Source organism: Antechinus flavipes, chromosome 3 (assembly GCF_016432865.1).
Source record: "Antechinus flavipes isolate AdamAnt ecotype Samford, QLD, Australia chromosome 3, AdamAnt_v2, whole genome shotgun sequence".
Classification (NCBI taxonomy): Eukaryota; Metazoa; Chordata; class Mammalia; order Dasyuromorphia; family Dasyuridae; genus Antechinus; species Antechinus flavipes.
In genome coordinates this window covers 465,123,556-465,141,051 of record NC_067400.1, presented here as the reverse complement: position 1 = coordinate 465,141,051, position 17,496 = coordinate 465,123,556, and the positions used below count along the sequence as shown (strand labels likewise).

Sequence of the window (17,496 nt, the reverse complement as noted above, 5' to 3'; positions counted from 1 at the left end):
CTAACAAATTTTCCTAAATCATTGCATCTAAATCTCTCCTTTATCTCATTCACGCTATTTCTTTCATCATACATAACAACCAGCCTCATTCACTGCATATTCTTTGATAACAAAGGACATGGTTTTTATCTTTCCCAGTTTAGCAATGTTTTTAATAAATATTTAATATGTTTACTGAATCAAAATGTAAAGGGTCATGAAAAAAATTACACAATTATGAAGGGATCAAGATGAAATTTCCTCCTCCAAATCTCACCCCTCCAAAATGTTAAAAGACCTTGACATGTTACAGTCTATTTCTTTCATAAACACTTGATGTGCCCATAACGATATAATACTCCAAACTACATGCTATTGGTGCTAGAATGGTCAAAAATCAAAATTCTCTTTAGGGAGTTAAAATTTACAAAGTTTCATGAAATCATAATTATAAAAAACGATGATAATTAAGCAAAATAAAATGAAGTTTTAATCTGCTTACAGTGATTTCTTCTCATTCACAAAGAATTTTAAAATGTTTGCAGCAGCTCTTTTTATGGTGATAAGGAACTGGAAACTGAATAGATGACCATCAACTGAGGAATGGCTGAATAAGTTATGAATGTAATGGAATACTATTGTTAGATAAAAAATGATGAACAGGCTGATTTCTGAAAAGCCTGGACAGACTTACATGAATAGATGGTAAGTAAAGCAAGCTGAACTAGGAGAACACTGTACACAGTAATAGCAAGACTGTATAATAATCAACTATGATAAACTTAGCTCTTCTTAGCAATATAGTGATCCAAGACAATTCCAACAGATATGAGATGGAAAATGCCATTAGCATCCAGAAAGAGAACTATGGAGACTGAATGCAGACTGAAGCATAGTACTTTCACCTTTTTTTGTTTTCTTGTGGTTTTCCCTTTTCAGACAAGTGAAGAAAAGGAAAGGTATTTCAAGAAAGTGAAATAGCATAGGAATATGCACGGGAACAAGATGGGTATTCAGTTCAGCAATAACTATTATTTCAGTTTGGCAAAAACAAAGTTCAAGAAGGGAAGTATTATGATATAAGTCTGGAAAGCTATATTACAGCTTGTGGAGGGACTTTAATGCCACAATATAAAAATTTTCTTCAGCAGAATGATAGGTTCATAGATGTGGAACTGGAAAGGATATTGGGGGTGATCATGTGGTACAACCTCTTCATTTTACAAATGAGGAAATTGAGGCCCAGAAAAAGGGAAGTAATTTGCCATGATCATATAGGTAGCTGATGACAGGACTAGGATTCAAACTCAAGTCCTCTAAAGTCAAAAACCAGCTTTTTCCATATGGTCAAACCCATGCATTACACTTTTGACAGGTGTGTGAAAGGGAAACTAGGAGTGGAGAAAACTATTAGAAAGATGTGACAGTAGTCCAGAAAGAAGATTATAAGGCCTCCTTCAATCAGACTAATGATCCAGAGTGGAGAAAAGAAAAAAGTACACGAAGATGAGATTTGGCAACTAATTTGACATGAGAAATAAAGAAGCATCAAAGACAACTTAAGATATGAACTTGGAAGCCTAAAAAACCAGTGATATGGGCGACTTTAACATCAAAAGGTTATTTTATTATTATGAAGGAAGAACAAGTTTAGGGAAGAAGAAAATTAATTCAGTTTTAGATCTGGTGACATTTTAGGACATTTTAGAGATATTAAGAAGGCAGTTATCAAAGTAAAATTAGAATTCAGGGGGAAAATGATGGCTAAATATAGAGATCTAGAGGTCATGTATGTGGATAGTTCTTGAGCATGAGAATAACTGAGCCAAGAAAGGTAAATAGTATGCAAAGTAAAGACAAGTAACCTAAGTCTTACCCATGCTGAATGGGGAAAAAAATGGTGATCCAAGAAAGAAGACTGAAAAGATATAGCTAAAGAGAAAAAAAGAGATTCAACATAATTTGACAATTATGATCCTCCCCAGTTTGTCTTGATACTTCTGGGTGAAATCCCATTCTTTATTTGTTTGTCATCCCAGGCAGGCAATGAATGACAATGATGGGAATGTTGGGAAGAAAGTAAGCACTACATCTTAGATTTATGATAAGAGAGAAAAGCCAAGTACAGACTGATATGCATCATAGATTTTGGGATAGCAGATGTCAAAAAATTTCAGAAAATGTATAGGTATGATCCCATGCACAATTTTATAGTGGAAGTCATCCCAGATGGGACAGTTAGTTCAAATTCTGAATATGAAGAAATTTTAACATCCTAGTTATCTTTCTCTGGATATTCTCCAGTTCATCATCATCCTTTCTAAAATATGGTAACATGAACTAAACATAATATTCCATATATAGTGGAAGCAGCACAGAGATTTCTGTTGTTACCAGACTATTCCGTTAATGGAGCAAATCCCAGTATACATTTTAGTATAGCATGTAACAACTAAGTAAAATACAATATAGAAAGCATTCATCCACTAGGTAAGGAATTGAACATAGGACCTCCAAAGTTCATTTCACTTCAGAATTCTATGGTTTAATCAAACAACAAATATTTATTTATCACTTTCTATATGCCAGGAAATGGGCAAAGTTAAAATAGATAAATAAGCAAAAATGAAACAGTTCCTGCATCGTAGGAATTTACAAAGGGGAAGTAACATATACATATATCTGAGTTAATATAAGATATATACAAAGTATTTAAATATATGATGAGTGTAAGATGGGGAGAAGGGGAAAGATAGCACTAGTATCTGGCAGTTTCAGGAAAGCTGAGGAATATTATTTAAGAATAAAATTAAACTATCTAAGAGACAGAGGTTAAGGAAGTAGAAAAGCTGAAAAGGCATGGAGATGAGAAATGGAATTTAAGATGGGAAGGCTGTATTACAAAATATGTAAATGACAGTAACAGGTATTTATATTTAATCTAGAAAGATAGATTACAAACCAGGTGTTGAAGAGGTTTAAAAGCCAAACAGGGGCTCACTTTTGACAAAAATGTCATTGGGACTTCTTAAGGCATTTTACGTTTTCTTTTTTTTTTCTCCTTTCTTTGGCTTTTTTTTTGACTGATTCTTGATGTTTCATTGAGCATTCACTTCCATTTGTCCAATTCTAATTTTTATTGAATTATTTTCTTCAGTTAGTTTTTTTACCTCCTTTTGCATTTGGCCAATTGTACTTTTAAAGGAAAGGATTTTTCTCCCACTTCACCAATTCTATTTTTAAAGAAGTTGTTCTCTTTTTCCATTTTACCAATTGTATTTTTCAAGTTTTCATTTTCTATTTTGTCATATCTATTTTTTAAAAATGGTTTTCTTCAGTATATTTTTTTTCCATTTCACCAAATACATTTTTAAGGAGTTGTTTTCTTCAATTAATTTCTGTTTACTTTTCCAAACTCTTTTAAAAAGTTCTCATTTCCATTTCCAATTTTTTTCTTCTAATCTTTTTTAAGATCCTTTTTTGAATTGTTCCAAGAGAGCCTTTTGATTTAGAGACTAATTCATATTCCTTTTTGAGCCTTCATCTGGAGGCATTTTCCCTTTAGTGTCCCAAGGGTTTGAGTTCTGTTCTTCCCTGTCTCCATTTATGGTCAGAGCTCTTTTTGCTTTTTTGCTCATTTTTAAAGGTTAAGTTCTACTCCTTAGGGAATGGGGAAGATTGTCCCAAGCTTCCTCTACAAAGTGACAAGGGTTTCTCACAGCTAGTTTGAGAATACACTAGCTTCTGAACTAGCATAGAGTAGCCAATAGTGCTGTATTTGGGCTAAAAGCCTCCCATTAGAATCCCTGTGCAGAGCCTCTCTGCTCTGGGTTTCCCTGTGTCACGCCTGTGTTGAGCTCTCCTGTCTGCCTGAGACAGATGTTTCCTAAAGTCCTTCCAATTTATGTTCTGCTGGAAATTTGTTACACTCTAAATATCTGTGAGTTCTGTCACTCCAAAATCTGTTCAAAGACTTGAGGGAAGCCAGGAAGAGCTCAGGCAAAATCCTGTCTACTTTCTGTCATCCTGGATTTCCCCCACTCCACCCTATTACTGGGACTTCTTGAACATGCATAGAGGGACATAATCCAACCTGCATTTTAGGAATATCATTTTGGTAGCTGTGTGGAGGATAGATTGGAGAGGGAAGAGATGTGAGGCAGGTAGATAAATGCAAAGGTTATTCCAACTGTTGTTGAGAAAGGTATATAGTGCCTAAACTAGGGTGACTATGTTAATTCAGTTCCTTAAACTGAAGGGTCACAACCCTATATGGGGACTGGATATGTAGGCAAATAAATGAGAGTGGCATATACAATTAGGGAAGATATAAATATGTGTTGTGAATTTAGAGAAACATCTTCCCAGAAAAAGTTGGCTCAGAGGTCAAAGAAAAAGGAACAAGAGGAGTGTATAAAGAGATAGACTCACAGTCCCTGAATCTCTTTTCTTTTTTCTTAAAGGAAGTTTCTATAACCTTAAAAGGGCAGCTAGATAGATAGAGTACCACGTCCTGAATCTGGAAGACTCATCTTGCTGAATTCAAATCTGGCCTCAGACATTTATTAATTGTATGACGTGGGCAAGTCACTTAAACTAATGCTAATTAAAATGTTATATTCTAGTTCTGCCTCTGGATTTTTTGGACCTGTGTTCAAGATTACCAATGGGGAGGAATTATTATAATTGATTCTGAAAAGGAAAAACCAGATATATAGGATAACTAAAACAACAACAACAAAACCAATGTTACAAAAACCCAAAGAAAAAAATAACCAGGAAAAAATTGGCCAACCATGTCACATGCCGCAAAAAGAATTTCAGAATTAAGAAAAGTTCCTAACATTTGGCAATTTAAAGATCATAAGTAGCAGTGGGGAGCAATTTCAATAGAATAATGAGGTCAGATGCCAGCTATCCAGGGAAAGAGAAAGGAAAAAAAGTAGAAATGAAGAGTGTAAACAGGTTTTGTCATCCCTACCCTTCCCCAACATATTCCATCCTTCACCTCCAAATTTAATTATAAAAGGAAGAAAAAAAACAAGATACTAATTAGAGGGATGTAGCAAGATCAAATAAAGGTTTTTAAGAATGAAAGAAAAATGTTTTGGGTGAACTAATAAATATATTTCTTGAAATAAATGAAATGAAACAAAAACAATAAGTTCTTGTCATAAGTTGCTCAGAAAAATGGAAATATACTTTTTATCACAACATTCTAACCTCAAGTGAAAACAAGAGGACAAATCCATGAAAATCAAATGCCAAAAGGAGGGGGAAGTAGTCATAGAGATAAATAAAAGCTTCCACTTTTCTTTCTCTTCGTTAACTTTCTTAAAAAAGAAGCCTATCTTAGATTTTCCTATCAAAAATTCGGTTGTCCAAGCAGTACTTTCTATTAGTAAACTTTTTAGTTCATGAACTGCCTTGAGGAAGATAAGGAAATAGATTCTCTTTTACTTTTAATTGTTTTCAGAAAACCAGGGTAGGAAAAGAGTATGGAATCAGAACACCAAAATTTTGTCCCTAAAACTTGTCTTTAAGGGCAGTTAGATGGTACAGTGGATAGTGTTGGCCCTGAATTTAGGAGCACCTGAGTTCAAATCCAGCCTTAGACACTTAAATCTTTCTTAGCTGTGTGTGACCTGGGCAAGTCGCTTAACTGTAATTGCACAAACAAACAAAAAAACTTGCTGAGTTCATTTTTTTTAAAAATAAGAACTTAGTGCATATTTTTAAAATAAACCCTATAAAAACTATACAAACTACTTTTCTATTAACTGTGTATAATGCAAGTAAATTACCTAGATTTAAAACTGTTACTAACTAAATCTTCAGTCATTAAAGGATATAATTCGGTGGAAGAAAGTTCCAACTTAAAACCTGATTTGCTAGTGCAAGATAACGCTGAAACACTGAAGACATTTGAGCGTTTAGATTTTCCCGTCGGCTAAACTCTTGCAGCACTTCAACAGTTAACATGAAAATCTGTCGAAGGTCTTCTTCCTAAAATTAAGCAATTATAAACATTCTTATATCAAAAAATAAATGTTAAAATGTGCTCTATTAAAATATCAGTGCTTTTAAAAGTCAATTTTATTTAAAATGAGCTCTTCAATTCTTAGGAGTACTTCCAAATTGTTCAATATTATACCTCCCTGCAATGATAAGGACTAGCACATATGCATGCGCCTATGCATGCACATGCGCACGTGCACACACACACACACACACACACACACACACACACATATACTTTAAATATAAATGTCACTCCTGTAACAAAGCACAGGTTCCTTGAACTATGTCCTAGTTGACAAGAAAGAAGAGTCAGTTGTTGTACTACATAGTCCTAGGATTTAAAGGAATGCTTCAAATATCATTTCTTCTGAGGAAGACAATACATGAGACAATCAGTCCACATCATCAGCAATAACATTTTAAAATACACAGCTATCATCCTTAGTCTACAGCCAAGCCTATTTTTGTGACCAGAAGAGGTTCAATAACATTAATTAAATTTGAAAACAATAAGCAATAAATACAACTAAAACCATTACTATGAAAATACTGGGAGAACTAAGGATAAACCTGAAAAATAAAGCTTAAAATTTTGAATATATTTAAAATGCTGAAATTTTTATTCTTTTTCCAGTTAACTGGAAATAGTGGAAAATTTTCAAATACAAAATCTTAATGCCTAGATAAAATTTCTTTTATCATGAGTTTTCTAGAGAAAGAAATACTAATTTATAATATATTTACCAAGGACATTTTAATAGCAAGCAGTACCTGAAAAATTCTTTTGCAGTTACCATGAAATTCCATACTTAGTCCAATGTTGCTTGTTTTACTTGAACTTGAGAACTCACTTAACAGTGCCGTTAGAATGGAACACGCCAGAGTTTGCTTGAAAAGATAAAAATGACATAATTGTTTTGTGTAGGGTCACTTGCAACAAATATTTTTGCTAATTTGTCAGAAAATTTCCATAGTTTTCAGAAGTCTACAAAATTTAGAAAATTAATTAAATTAGAAAATTAGAAAAATGACAAATGACTTTTAGCAATATAATAATGTTCACTTGATAATTCAAAACACACCTCACCATTTTCCTATTCAAAAACAACAACAATAATAATAAAACTTCTGCTATAGTTTTCCCAGTCATTTCTTTTCTGATGCCATATTGAATAAGAAATATTCAATAATTCAATTTCCCACATTTTGATATTATAATTCATTCTAAGCAAGTAGTATAACATAAACAAATTGTCAAAAATCTCCAAAATATTTTACAGGCTACATCCAGTGACCCTGAAATTGGAAATTAAGATTTTCTTTCCCAATAACTCTATCCAACATATCGCCCCAAACTGCAAAACTATTGGCTTTATCCACAGACTATTTGGAGCCAAGGTGACAAAGATGGACGGAGTGGTAGGAATTGTTAAAAGGTCAAGCATGCTGGCAAGTGTCCATGGGTTAAACAGAAATATGCACACTACCTCTGAACAACCGAAAGATTAAAGTCAAGATGATACTATTTATGCAAGCTTATAGAACAGCTGAACGCGTTGCCATCCACCCAACAACTGCAATATCTTTGTTCTGAAATGCCTCTGATGTCAGTACCTTGACCCTACAGATGCTCATTATCTTAGCAAATTTAAATTAAATCTTTATTTCCCTCAAATCACAAATAGCTTATAGATGCTATCCCCCAGGGAATCTTTAGCAAGATCTTACCCACAATAAATGAATATCAACCCTCCCAAAAAAATTTAAATGCCTATTTTGTATAAAGTACTAACTATATGCAGTGATTAAAAGATCAATTCACTTTACTTAAAAGCTAAATGTATCTTACAATATTATCTGGTCCAACTCCCCTACTTTACAGATGAAGAGACTAAGTACTTAATTTAGAAATGGATTGCTTTTCATTTTAGGGTTTTTTTTTTTTTTTTTTTTTACATCTGAAATAAATGTGTAAAAATAGGAGCCATTCAAGGGAAATATAAACAAGCATTTCCCCAAAGAAGACCAACTTTCAATAACCATGTAAATGAAAACAGTTGTGAGATTCCACCTCACATCCCTTAGACTGGGATTAAGATGACAAAAAAAGGAAAGGAAAAGTAACTGCTGGGGAGGCTGTGGCAGATTGAGAACATTAATACATTGCTGTTGCACTTAGGAATCAATTGATCCAACCTTTCTGGAAAGCAATGGAACTACACCGAAGTCACTAAACTGTGCAGACCCAATTACTTGGTAACACCATTACATGGAATACACACCCAAAAGTTTGAAGAAAAAGAAAAAAGAACTCTTAGGGACTTTGATCAATTATGATTCCTAAAAACAAATGAAGACTGTTACTTAATGAGACTTTTTTTGGGCATGGCCATGGTAGGATTTTTTTTTTGCCCAATTATGCATAATTCTCACAAGGGTTTTGTTTGTTTGTTGGGGTGAGGGTTTGTCGTTGGGAGAAAAAAAATAAATTTTCATTGAAAAAATTTAATTAAACACTAAAGATAACAAAATAACTTAATCATTCTTTGGCTTAAAAAATAATTCATAATTGTGTAGAACCTTTAGGGAAACTTTTACAAATAGCTATATTCTAGTAAAATTTAGAAGTCTTGGACATTGAAATCTACTAGGAAAATAGCAGATAATCAGGGTGATGCTCCTATTTTCATGTAACAAAACTCACTTAATAATGCTAGTAACATCAACAATATATTCCTCAACATGTGTCAACTATAAAGCACCAACTGCACAAAGGTTAAAGCCCAAACAACAGAAATCCATATGGGGAAAAAAGACTGAGTGTATGATGGGGTGGGGTGGGTTGATTAACCACAAATTTATTATAAGCAGTATGCCGAGTGTGCTGAAAGGCCTAATAAAATGTCCACATTTTAATATCATATGCGATATAGAAATATGATATGAATATAAAGGAACTCAATAATTCCATTGTCCTTTGTATTGGTCAAAGCATACTAGGAGTACTGATTTTAGGAATGGATCTTATACTTTAAAAGGGCTGCTAAAAGAATGGAGTAAGTTCAGAGAAGGTGTTCAGAATGGTAACAGGTTTGAAAAGCATTTCAGAATGAACAGATGCTGAAGGAACTAGAAATATTCTGTGGGAGATGAAAAGGCTTAGCATAGACAGGAACATTGGCTTCAAATATCTGAAGGGTTGTCAGGTAGAAGGATTTGATTTATTGTGTAGCTATAATGGGCATAAAATTAGCAGTGAAAACTAGATCAAATAATTTAACCTGCTTAGGCCTCAGGATTCTCATTGATAAAAATAAAAGAGTTGGACAGGACAAATTCTAAGCTCTCTTCTATCTCTAAATTGATGATCTTGTGAGCTAATGGGCATAAGATGCAGAAAGTAAGATTTCAGTTCAACATCTGGAAAAACAATTAGAACTATTAAAAATGAAATGGATTCTCCCAAAGTACAATAATCTCTCCACCAATGGATGTATTTCAACTCAAGGTTAAACTGACTTCCCCATCAAGGGTATTAAGACATTTTGTACTATGAGGAAACCTGGATTTTTGACAAAAATTCTTTAATTTAGTTTCAAATCAATTTTATGATACCTAAATCTAAAGCTGGAGTTAGGAATGAACTCCTAGAGGATGTAGAGAAAAATCTAAAGAAAGAGCCAAATGATCTTTGGATAAAATATTACTAATCTGTTGAGTTCTTGGTTTCAGTGGACACACAATTTGTCGGCCTCTGATTAGTGAATGAAGCATTAAGATCCTTCTTTCTATCCTATCAGTTAAGTTCTTGAAGGACTTTTGATTCCAGAGGTACAGACACATACTTCCACAAGACAAATGATCCCTTCAGATCCCTGAGGGGTTTGTGAATTTGTTGGTAAAGGCCCTTCCTCTGGAAATGCAGATCATAAGCCTTCTCTGGTGTGGTAAACGATTTTCAAAAAGTGCTGCTGGGACAGCAAAATTATTGCTATTTGGCTAACTTGACAATAAACCTCTATGAATCTAGCTAGTTTGGTTTACAAAACAGAAATAGAGACCTTCTAAGAAGAGAGACATCCAAGCAAACACTCCCAAGTGCTCTGGGCTGAGAAGCAAGACTTTGTGGTCAGATGTTAAGGACAATGCAAAGTCTTCTCACAGTGACATGAGGAAAAGAACTGCTTTTGAATAATTCAGAGCAAAGAATTCCATTTTAATAAGATAAAAAACTGGCTGAAGGAGCAATTGATAGGCAGTTACCAACCTTGCTTTCTGGGTCTGATTAGTATACTACCATTAGTATGTTAAAAGGTAATGCTTCTTTGATCTGGAATCATGGAGTTTTAAATATACTTAAATTTTTAGATAGTTTTCCCCCTTCTTTTAAACTTTTAATTGTCTTACTGGTGATTTTTCAAAAACATACATTCAACTGTTTTCTTAAGTAAAATAGTCTGACCATGATTTGTTTTTCTTTGTGGACTTCAGTTAACCATTGTGGTCAGTGAATTATAATTCCAAATCCATAATTTTATGGCAAAAGACAAAATAAGTAAATTTAATTAATTTCTAAGATCTTTTCCAGTTTAAAAAAAAAAGTCATGATGTTATTTTACAAACTATTAGATCTTATTTTCAGAGGCTAGTCAGAGATGTAAGCTTGTTGGATGCTATGCTTCTTCTCCTCTCTTTGAAAAGTTTTCATGTTTCTTCCCTTTGCCATATGGTTTCTCATTAAACTACTCTCGCTGATAGAACCCCTATCCCTATTCTTGTTACAGAGAACCATGGAGCCCTCCGCCTTATCACATTTTTATTATGTTACTTCTAATTGGCTATAAGATATAGGATTCAAGTTTAGAAGATCCATTTCCCAATTGATAGTCAAAGAATATGAATACTGATTTTACATAGGAAGAGATACAACTTTTCAATAATCATGAAAAAAATATTCCACATTATGAGCGAAACAAATTAAAGCAACCCAAAGATACCACCCATCAGATTGGCAAAGCTGGTTAAAAGAAATGATAAATGTTAGAGGGGTTGTAGAACCTGTAAATTAATCTAAACATTCTGTAAAACAATTTGGATCTATGCCCCCAAAAGTTACTAACCTGTCTATATCTTTCGACCAGCAGCAATACCATTACTAGGTTTATATCCTAAAGAGATCAAATAAAAAGGAAAAGGACTCATATGTACACAAATATTTAGAGCAACAAATTTTTTATGATGGCAAAGAAATGCAAACTTAAGGGGGAAAGGGTACCTATTAACTGGGGAGTGGTTACACAAATAATGATATACAAACATACTAGAATACTATAATACTACTGTGCTGTAAGAAATAATGAAGGAGATTATTTCAGAGAAACCTGAGACTACTCACATGATCTGATACAGAATAAAGTGAGCAGTAGCAGGGTACCAATTTATACACTCACCCCCAAAACTGTAAAAACAGCTTTAAAAAACTTGAGAGCTCTAATGAAGAGAATGATCACTCATGATTCCAGTGGCCCAATGATGATTATCTCCTCATAGACAGATAACAAGTTTAAACATGCAGAATGAGACACACTTTTAGACATGACTAGTGTTGGAACTTTTTTTGCTTATTTATGAATTTTAGTTACAAGGGTCTTTCCCCCAATGAATGAAGAAGAAAAAACATTTTTATTCATTGAAAAGAAATTAAATTAAAATAAAAAATTTTAAATGAAGACTGTTAGATTCTATTAGTTCACTTTGAAATAATTAAGAACTTGAAAAGAAAAATCCAAGGAAAAAAGTGCATAATCTTTAGTATAAGAATTGTCCTATTAACATGAGATGAAGTATAGTCCTGACTCTGCCACTAATTACACATATGACCTTGAAAAAGTCATTTAACTTCTTTGAATCTTTTTTTTTTCCCCTGACCCTAAATGCAAAAAATGGAAATAATAGTTAATTTTTTCATAGGCCAACTTCAGGAGTTGTTATCCCAAGATCAAATGAGATAATATATTTGTATATAAGCAAAACAATACACTCCTTGAATTGTTTTAAAACATGCATCATATTTCCATATCTTTAATATCATGGTATTAGTTTCTAGTAAAGTCATTAACTTCATACCATTGAGAAACTATTTCATGGACATTGCTTGTCTCACTCTCCAGCAACTTCATTAGTTCTGTCATAAGAATAACATACTCAAACACGAACCCCAGCTGACAAAATGAAATACTCTTGTTCAGAGAGAGGATTGTCTCTTATAATAGCCTGGCTCTTATCCCAAGAGCTTTATTACCAAGAATAAACTTTATGAAAGGTTGCCATACATAAAGCAGACTTTCAGCTGCTCCTCTAAGCAAACATCAATGAGACTTGTGATAAGAGAGATTAGCCCTTTATCCCACACAGGGCAGCACTATCCATAGACAATTGAATTTCTCACCCACTTTCCTCTTATCCTAGAAAAAGGACTATTTGTAAAAGAGCTTGAAAAATAAGACTATTTGCATTGGAAAAAAACAAAAAAACATGAAAATGATTTAAGACTGCAAAATTAAATGCCATATTTAGCTATTTATTTAGAAAACTTTCAAATGATTCAAAAAGTCTACATGTCACATTTCAAGAAAACACGACTGAAATTAAGTGTGAGGATATGAATATTTTCATAATCATAATTCTGTTCTTTAAATCAGTGTGCAATGAAAAAATAATACATACATAATACATAATTTGTATTATGCTTTTAAAATTCTATAATCCTGAAGGAAAACTGTTTCAATTAAAATAAATCATGTTTTGACAATTAGAATAATTCATTAGGCTATCGACTCCAAAATTACTTATCAAATCAACAGCTAAAATTATAATGTAGGTTTCCAATAGACTTGTGATAGAGAATGCCATCTACATCCAGAAAGATGATTTTGGAGACTGATTGTGGATTATAACACAGTATTTTCATATTTTTGTTGGTGTTTGCTTGCTTTTTGTTTTCTTTCTCATTTTTTTTCTTTTTGATGTGACTTTTCTTGTGCAGCATGATAAATGTGGAAATATGTATAGAAGAATTGCATATAAGTTTAACAAATACTGGATTAATAACTTGCTAGGGGAGGGAGTGTGAGGAAAGGAGAAAAAAATTTTGAACACAAAGTTTGCAAGGGTGAATATTGAAAACTATCTTTGTATATATTTTTAAAATAAAAAAGCTATTATTTTTTTAAAAAAACAAAATTATATTGTAAATGTCACCTGCAGGAAATCAATTTGGCTCTATGGTGGTGAATTAGAAAAACAAATTAATAAACTAATTTTCATTGTGAACAAAAGTTTCAGCATTCATGTCTAAATTTAAATATATGTTCTATTAATGGGGGTGTACCAAGGGTGATTTAACATAGTTAACTGTCTGCTGAACCAAGTCTGCTTGAAATGAAAATGCAAAGGACAAAGTGGAAGACCACAGTCAGGGATCTTGGACCTGTCATAGTTTAGGTGGCAAGGTATCAAAAGCATTTAAGGATGGAATCAGCAACTGATATTGCCCTTAAGTAAATTCTAGACAGGAAATACAAATACAAATGAAAAGGAAATAAATTTAGTTTCTCTATCAATGAATTAGATGAGAGCACAGATGACACAAGTTTATAAAATAAAGCAAATGATATGAAGATAGGAGGGAGTATCAAATAATGCAATAGAAGTAAGGTCAAGAGGCTAATAGCTATAACGATGAACCTGATGATCACATGAGATCAAATTTCATAGGTCTTAACATAAAGTCTTACACTTGAGTTAGAAATAATCAACAATCAACCACACAACACTACACAAGAACTGGGGAATGTGAAGAGACACTAGGGGATTTTTATGGGGACCACAAGTTCAATGATTCAACACTGTGTTATGTCAGTCAAAAACAAACAAACCCCCTCCCCCCCTGCTAAAATGATCAGAGAAATGTTATATAGATGTTCAATGGTATGTATACAATCTTTCTCTATCTTCTTTGTATAATAAAATGTATGGACAACTTTAAGTTAATGAAGATAGCAACAATACTGTAAAAGGATCTTATAGTCTTATGTCTTTTAATCAGTCAACAAGAATTTACTATTTGGTACCAAGCTCTCTGGTGGGCACCAAGAATACAAAAATAAAAATGTAGCAGTCATTGCCCTCAACTAATTTATAATTTTATCAGATGAGAAAACTTGTATACATATATGTACTAAATAAATAGAAAATAATTTTTTAGAGGAGAAAACACTAGTTTTCTAGTGGGGGGGGGAACCAGGAAAGGTCTTATGTCCTTGGACTATATTATGCCCTTGGACCATACTGCATTGAGATCAGGGCATAACGTTTTATGAAAGATACTGACAAGTTGGAGGATATCCAAAAGAGTGATCAAGATAATAATAACTGCCTTTTATATTTATATATGATTCATTCCTGAATCAGCTGTCTGGGTCCAGTCAGTCAGTGAGTCAGTCCAGAGACATGTTAGAGCAAAGATCAAAAGTAATATAAAACTAAAAGAAGAATAAGAAAAAGAGAAACTGAAGCAACTTAAACAAACCATTCAAAAATAAATTTTGCACAACTAAAAATAGGACAAGGGCATCTATTATAATAATTTTATACAACTTCACAGATATAATTGCCCACACAAAGACACCAAAAAAAATTTTAAAAGCATATTAATCAACAAATAGTTGACTTGTTTGTCAAGGAGAAAGATGGCAGTCAAAGGTAACAATGATGTGTAATTTCAGCTTAAAATCTTAATCTTAAATCTTACAAGGAAGGAGGACAAAAATTTTGAGCAGGATCACCTCATATAAAGCAGGGAGAAAGAGTGATGGATAAAATCAATCTGAAGAAAAAATAAAGACGTTCTTAATATTGGGCTCACAGATTCCCAAGGGATTTATGAATAGATATAGCCATCAGGATGAAAGTTTCCCAATTATTTCTCTGCCATTTTTTTCAACTGTATCAGGCCAAAACTTTCTAGCTAAATACATGTGAATATGTTCCCATAGTTCTTAGGACATCAGCTATTTTAGTGGCTACAAAAATAAAATTAAAAAAAAAAAAAACAAAACCACACCAGGTTACCATTGGGACTATTTTTTGCCATACATTAAGTCTCCAAGAGAATTAAAAAAAAAAAAAAAAAAATCAAACACTTTTTAAAGATTTGCTCATTCCTAAGAAAGATAAGAGAACTCTTGAACAATTTAGCTACTACATCCTTGTTATCAACCAGCTGTTGGAGATAAACATTTTCCATTCATGCTAATAGGACCATCTGGAGAGATAAATAGCTAGAGTTTATAGTCACTAGAATCTAAGATCCACAGCTCCTGATTAATTTCTTTAGAAACCTTTGTTTATCAAGATTCTCAACTGAATTGGACTTACTTTATTTTACAAATGATAAAAAATAAAATATAATTACCCCTAGCAAAATTCTGAAGAAACAGTACTTTGATTTTGGATTTCAAGGCCATACATACGTTAATGATAGCCCTATACAGGCCCCTAATCACTTTACGCAGATTACATTAGCTAAGATTTTAATTTTCCTCCTTTGTCCCTTCTGACTTTGCTAATAAGAATCACATTATCAGATTAATTGAGGTTAAACACTAACAATAGTCCCTGTGAATAAACAGTTTTCATTCTACTTTAGTCTTTAAAAAATAACAAAATGAAGCTTAACTTAAAGGATTAATAAAATGAAAACAAATAAATAAAATGATGAATATTGATTTAATGTCTTAAGAAGAAAAAATTCCAATTAGGAAAAGATTGCTAATGACTAAGTAACCTTAGGTACTCAATTAAACCCTTGAAGTATGTTTCCTCACCTGTAAAATGAAAACTATGAACTAATTGATTTCTAATGTTTCCTTCTTTCCTATTGTTCTAATGTCTCTCATTTTTAGCTAAAAATTTTAACATGAAAAGGGCTTAAAGATGCAGTTGATTTTTCCTTGCAGATGAAGATCAAGCCACAGCCAGCCATACAGACATTTAATATTTTAAGAGAGAAATCTTTTGTTTCATATGAACTAATTAAATTTTGGGTAACTAAGCCATCATAGACAATTGCACAAAATATAACTTGATATCACTACATCCGATGATTGGCAACTTCAAGGTTCTAAGTAGTACTAAGTTAATTAATATGCCCAAGCAGTACATGCTGGGGCTGTCAGAAAGCAAAGGTAATGCATCTAGCCCTTGCCAGTGTATCGATTATATTTAAGTAAATTCAAATATGTGGACTAAAATAAAAGTTTAAAGAGTCACCATTTTAGATTCCTGCCTCATAAAATCAAACAAAATGCTGTCAATACAGTTCAATGAGTAGCCGAATAAATAACAGTGAGAAGAAAACTATGTGAATGATAAAATAAAGCAGACTCCACACTAATCTCTCCTTCAGTTTGATTTCTAAATCACACTCCTTTAAAATTACTAAGGAAGTCAGAAGTGACTAAGGTTTTTCTCTAATATTAAGGTTAAAAACCTAACCTTCTCTTCCTACAATATTGGAGTTATACAGCTTCTCTTTCCCTTCCCCCAACTTGCAAAAGTAGAGATTCAAACTGCAGAAAGAGCCTTTATGCACCCTCAAATCCACCTGCATGAGAGATAAAGTTGAGCAAAAGAAGCCAGGTTTGCCCTTAGAGAATTTAGTCAAAAGCAAGAGAGATATATACAAAATCCTTTTTCATAAAATTCTATATAGTAAATTTGAAATTACATTTAACATGATTACTTAGATCCTTTTCAAAAATGATATCATGCTCATGAAAACAATTTGCTCCATAAATTTTTCTGAACTTTAATAAGGTATTCCTATAATAACTGCATGTTTTCTGAAATTTCATTACCACAATACTCAGTACATGCATTGTGTTTTCACAAGACAGTATAATTTTAACTTTTTAATAGGATCCTAAATTAGGAGCACACGCTTTCTCTTTTTATTTAGTTTATTTAGTTTTATTTTGTTTTTTGGGTTTTTTTTTGGTTTATTTAGTTTATTTATTTATTTATTTATTTTAAAAATGTGTTTATTTCAATAAGCATTTATTTTGCCCCCATTTCCTTTGTTAAACTGAACTGTTGGTAGGTAGGGAAGGAGGGATAATAGAAGGGAGGATGGGAGGAAGAAAGGGGGTAAAGAAGGGAGGAAGGAAGAGAGGAAGGGAGGGAGAAAGAGAGGAAGGGAGAGAGGGAAGGAGGAAAAGAAGATGGAAGGGAAGGAGGGAGAAAGAAAAAAGAAAACCCTCATAACAAATATGCATAGCAAACAAAATTTCCACATTGGCCATGTCTAAACATGTCTGCTTCTCTCTTCAATGTTAAATTCATCCCCTCTCAGGCAGGGGTGGATGAGCAGTACGCCTCATCTTCATTCCTCTGGGTTCATGACATGTCATTATATAGATCACAGTTATCAAGTCT

General features: G+C 32.9%; 1 protein-coding gene across 1 annotated transcript in view; it reads right to left on the bottom strand.

The window, feature by feature from the left end:
* XPO4 (exportin 4) overlaps positions 1 to 17,496 on the bottom strand; it is a 119,087-nt gene that overhangs the window by 53,612 nt on the left and 47,979 nt on the right. Inside the window, exons 5-6 of the mRNA XM_051986606.1 lie at positions 6,772 to 6,888; positions 5,832 to 5,985 (exon numbers count right to left, since the gene is read on the bottom strand). Of these exons, the coding sequence (XP_051842566.1) occupies positions 5,832 to 5,985; positions 6,772 to 6,888 (271 nt within the window). The remainder of the gene's footprint in view (positions 1 to 5,831; positions 5,986 to 6,771; positions 6,889 to 17,496) is intronic.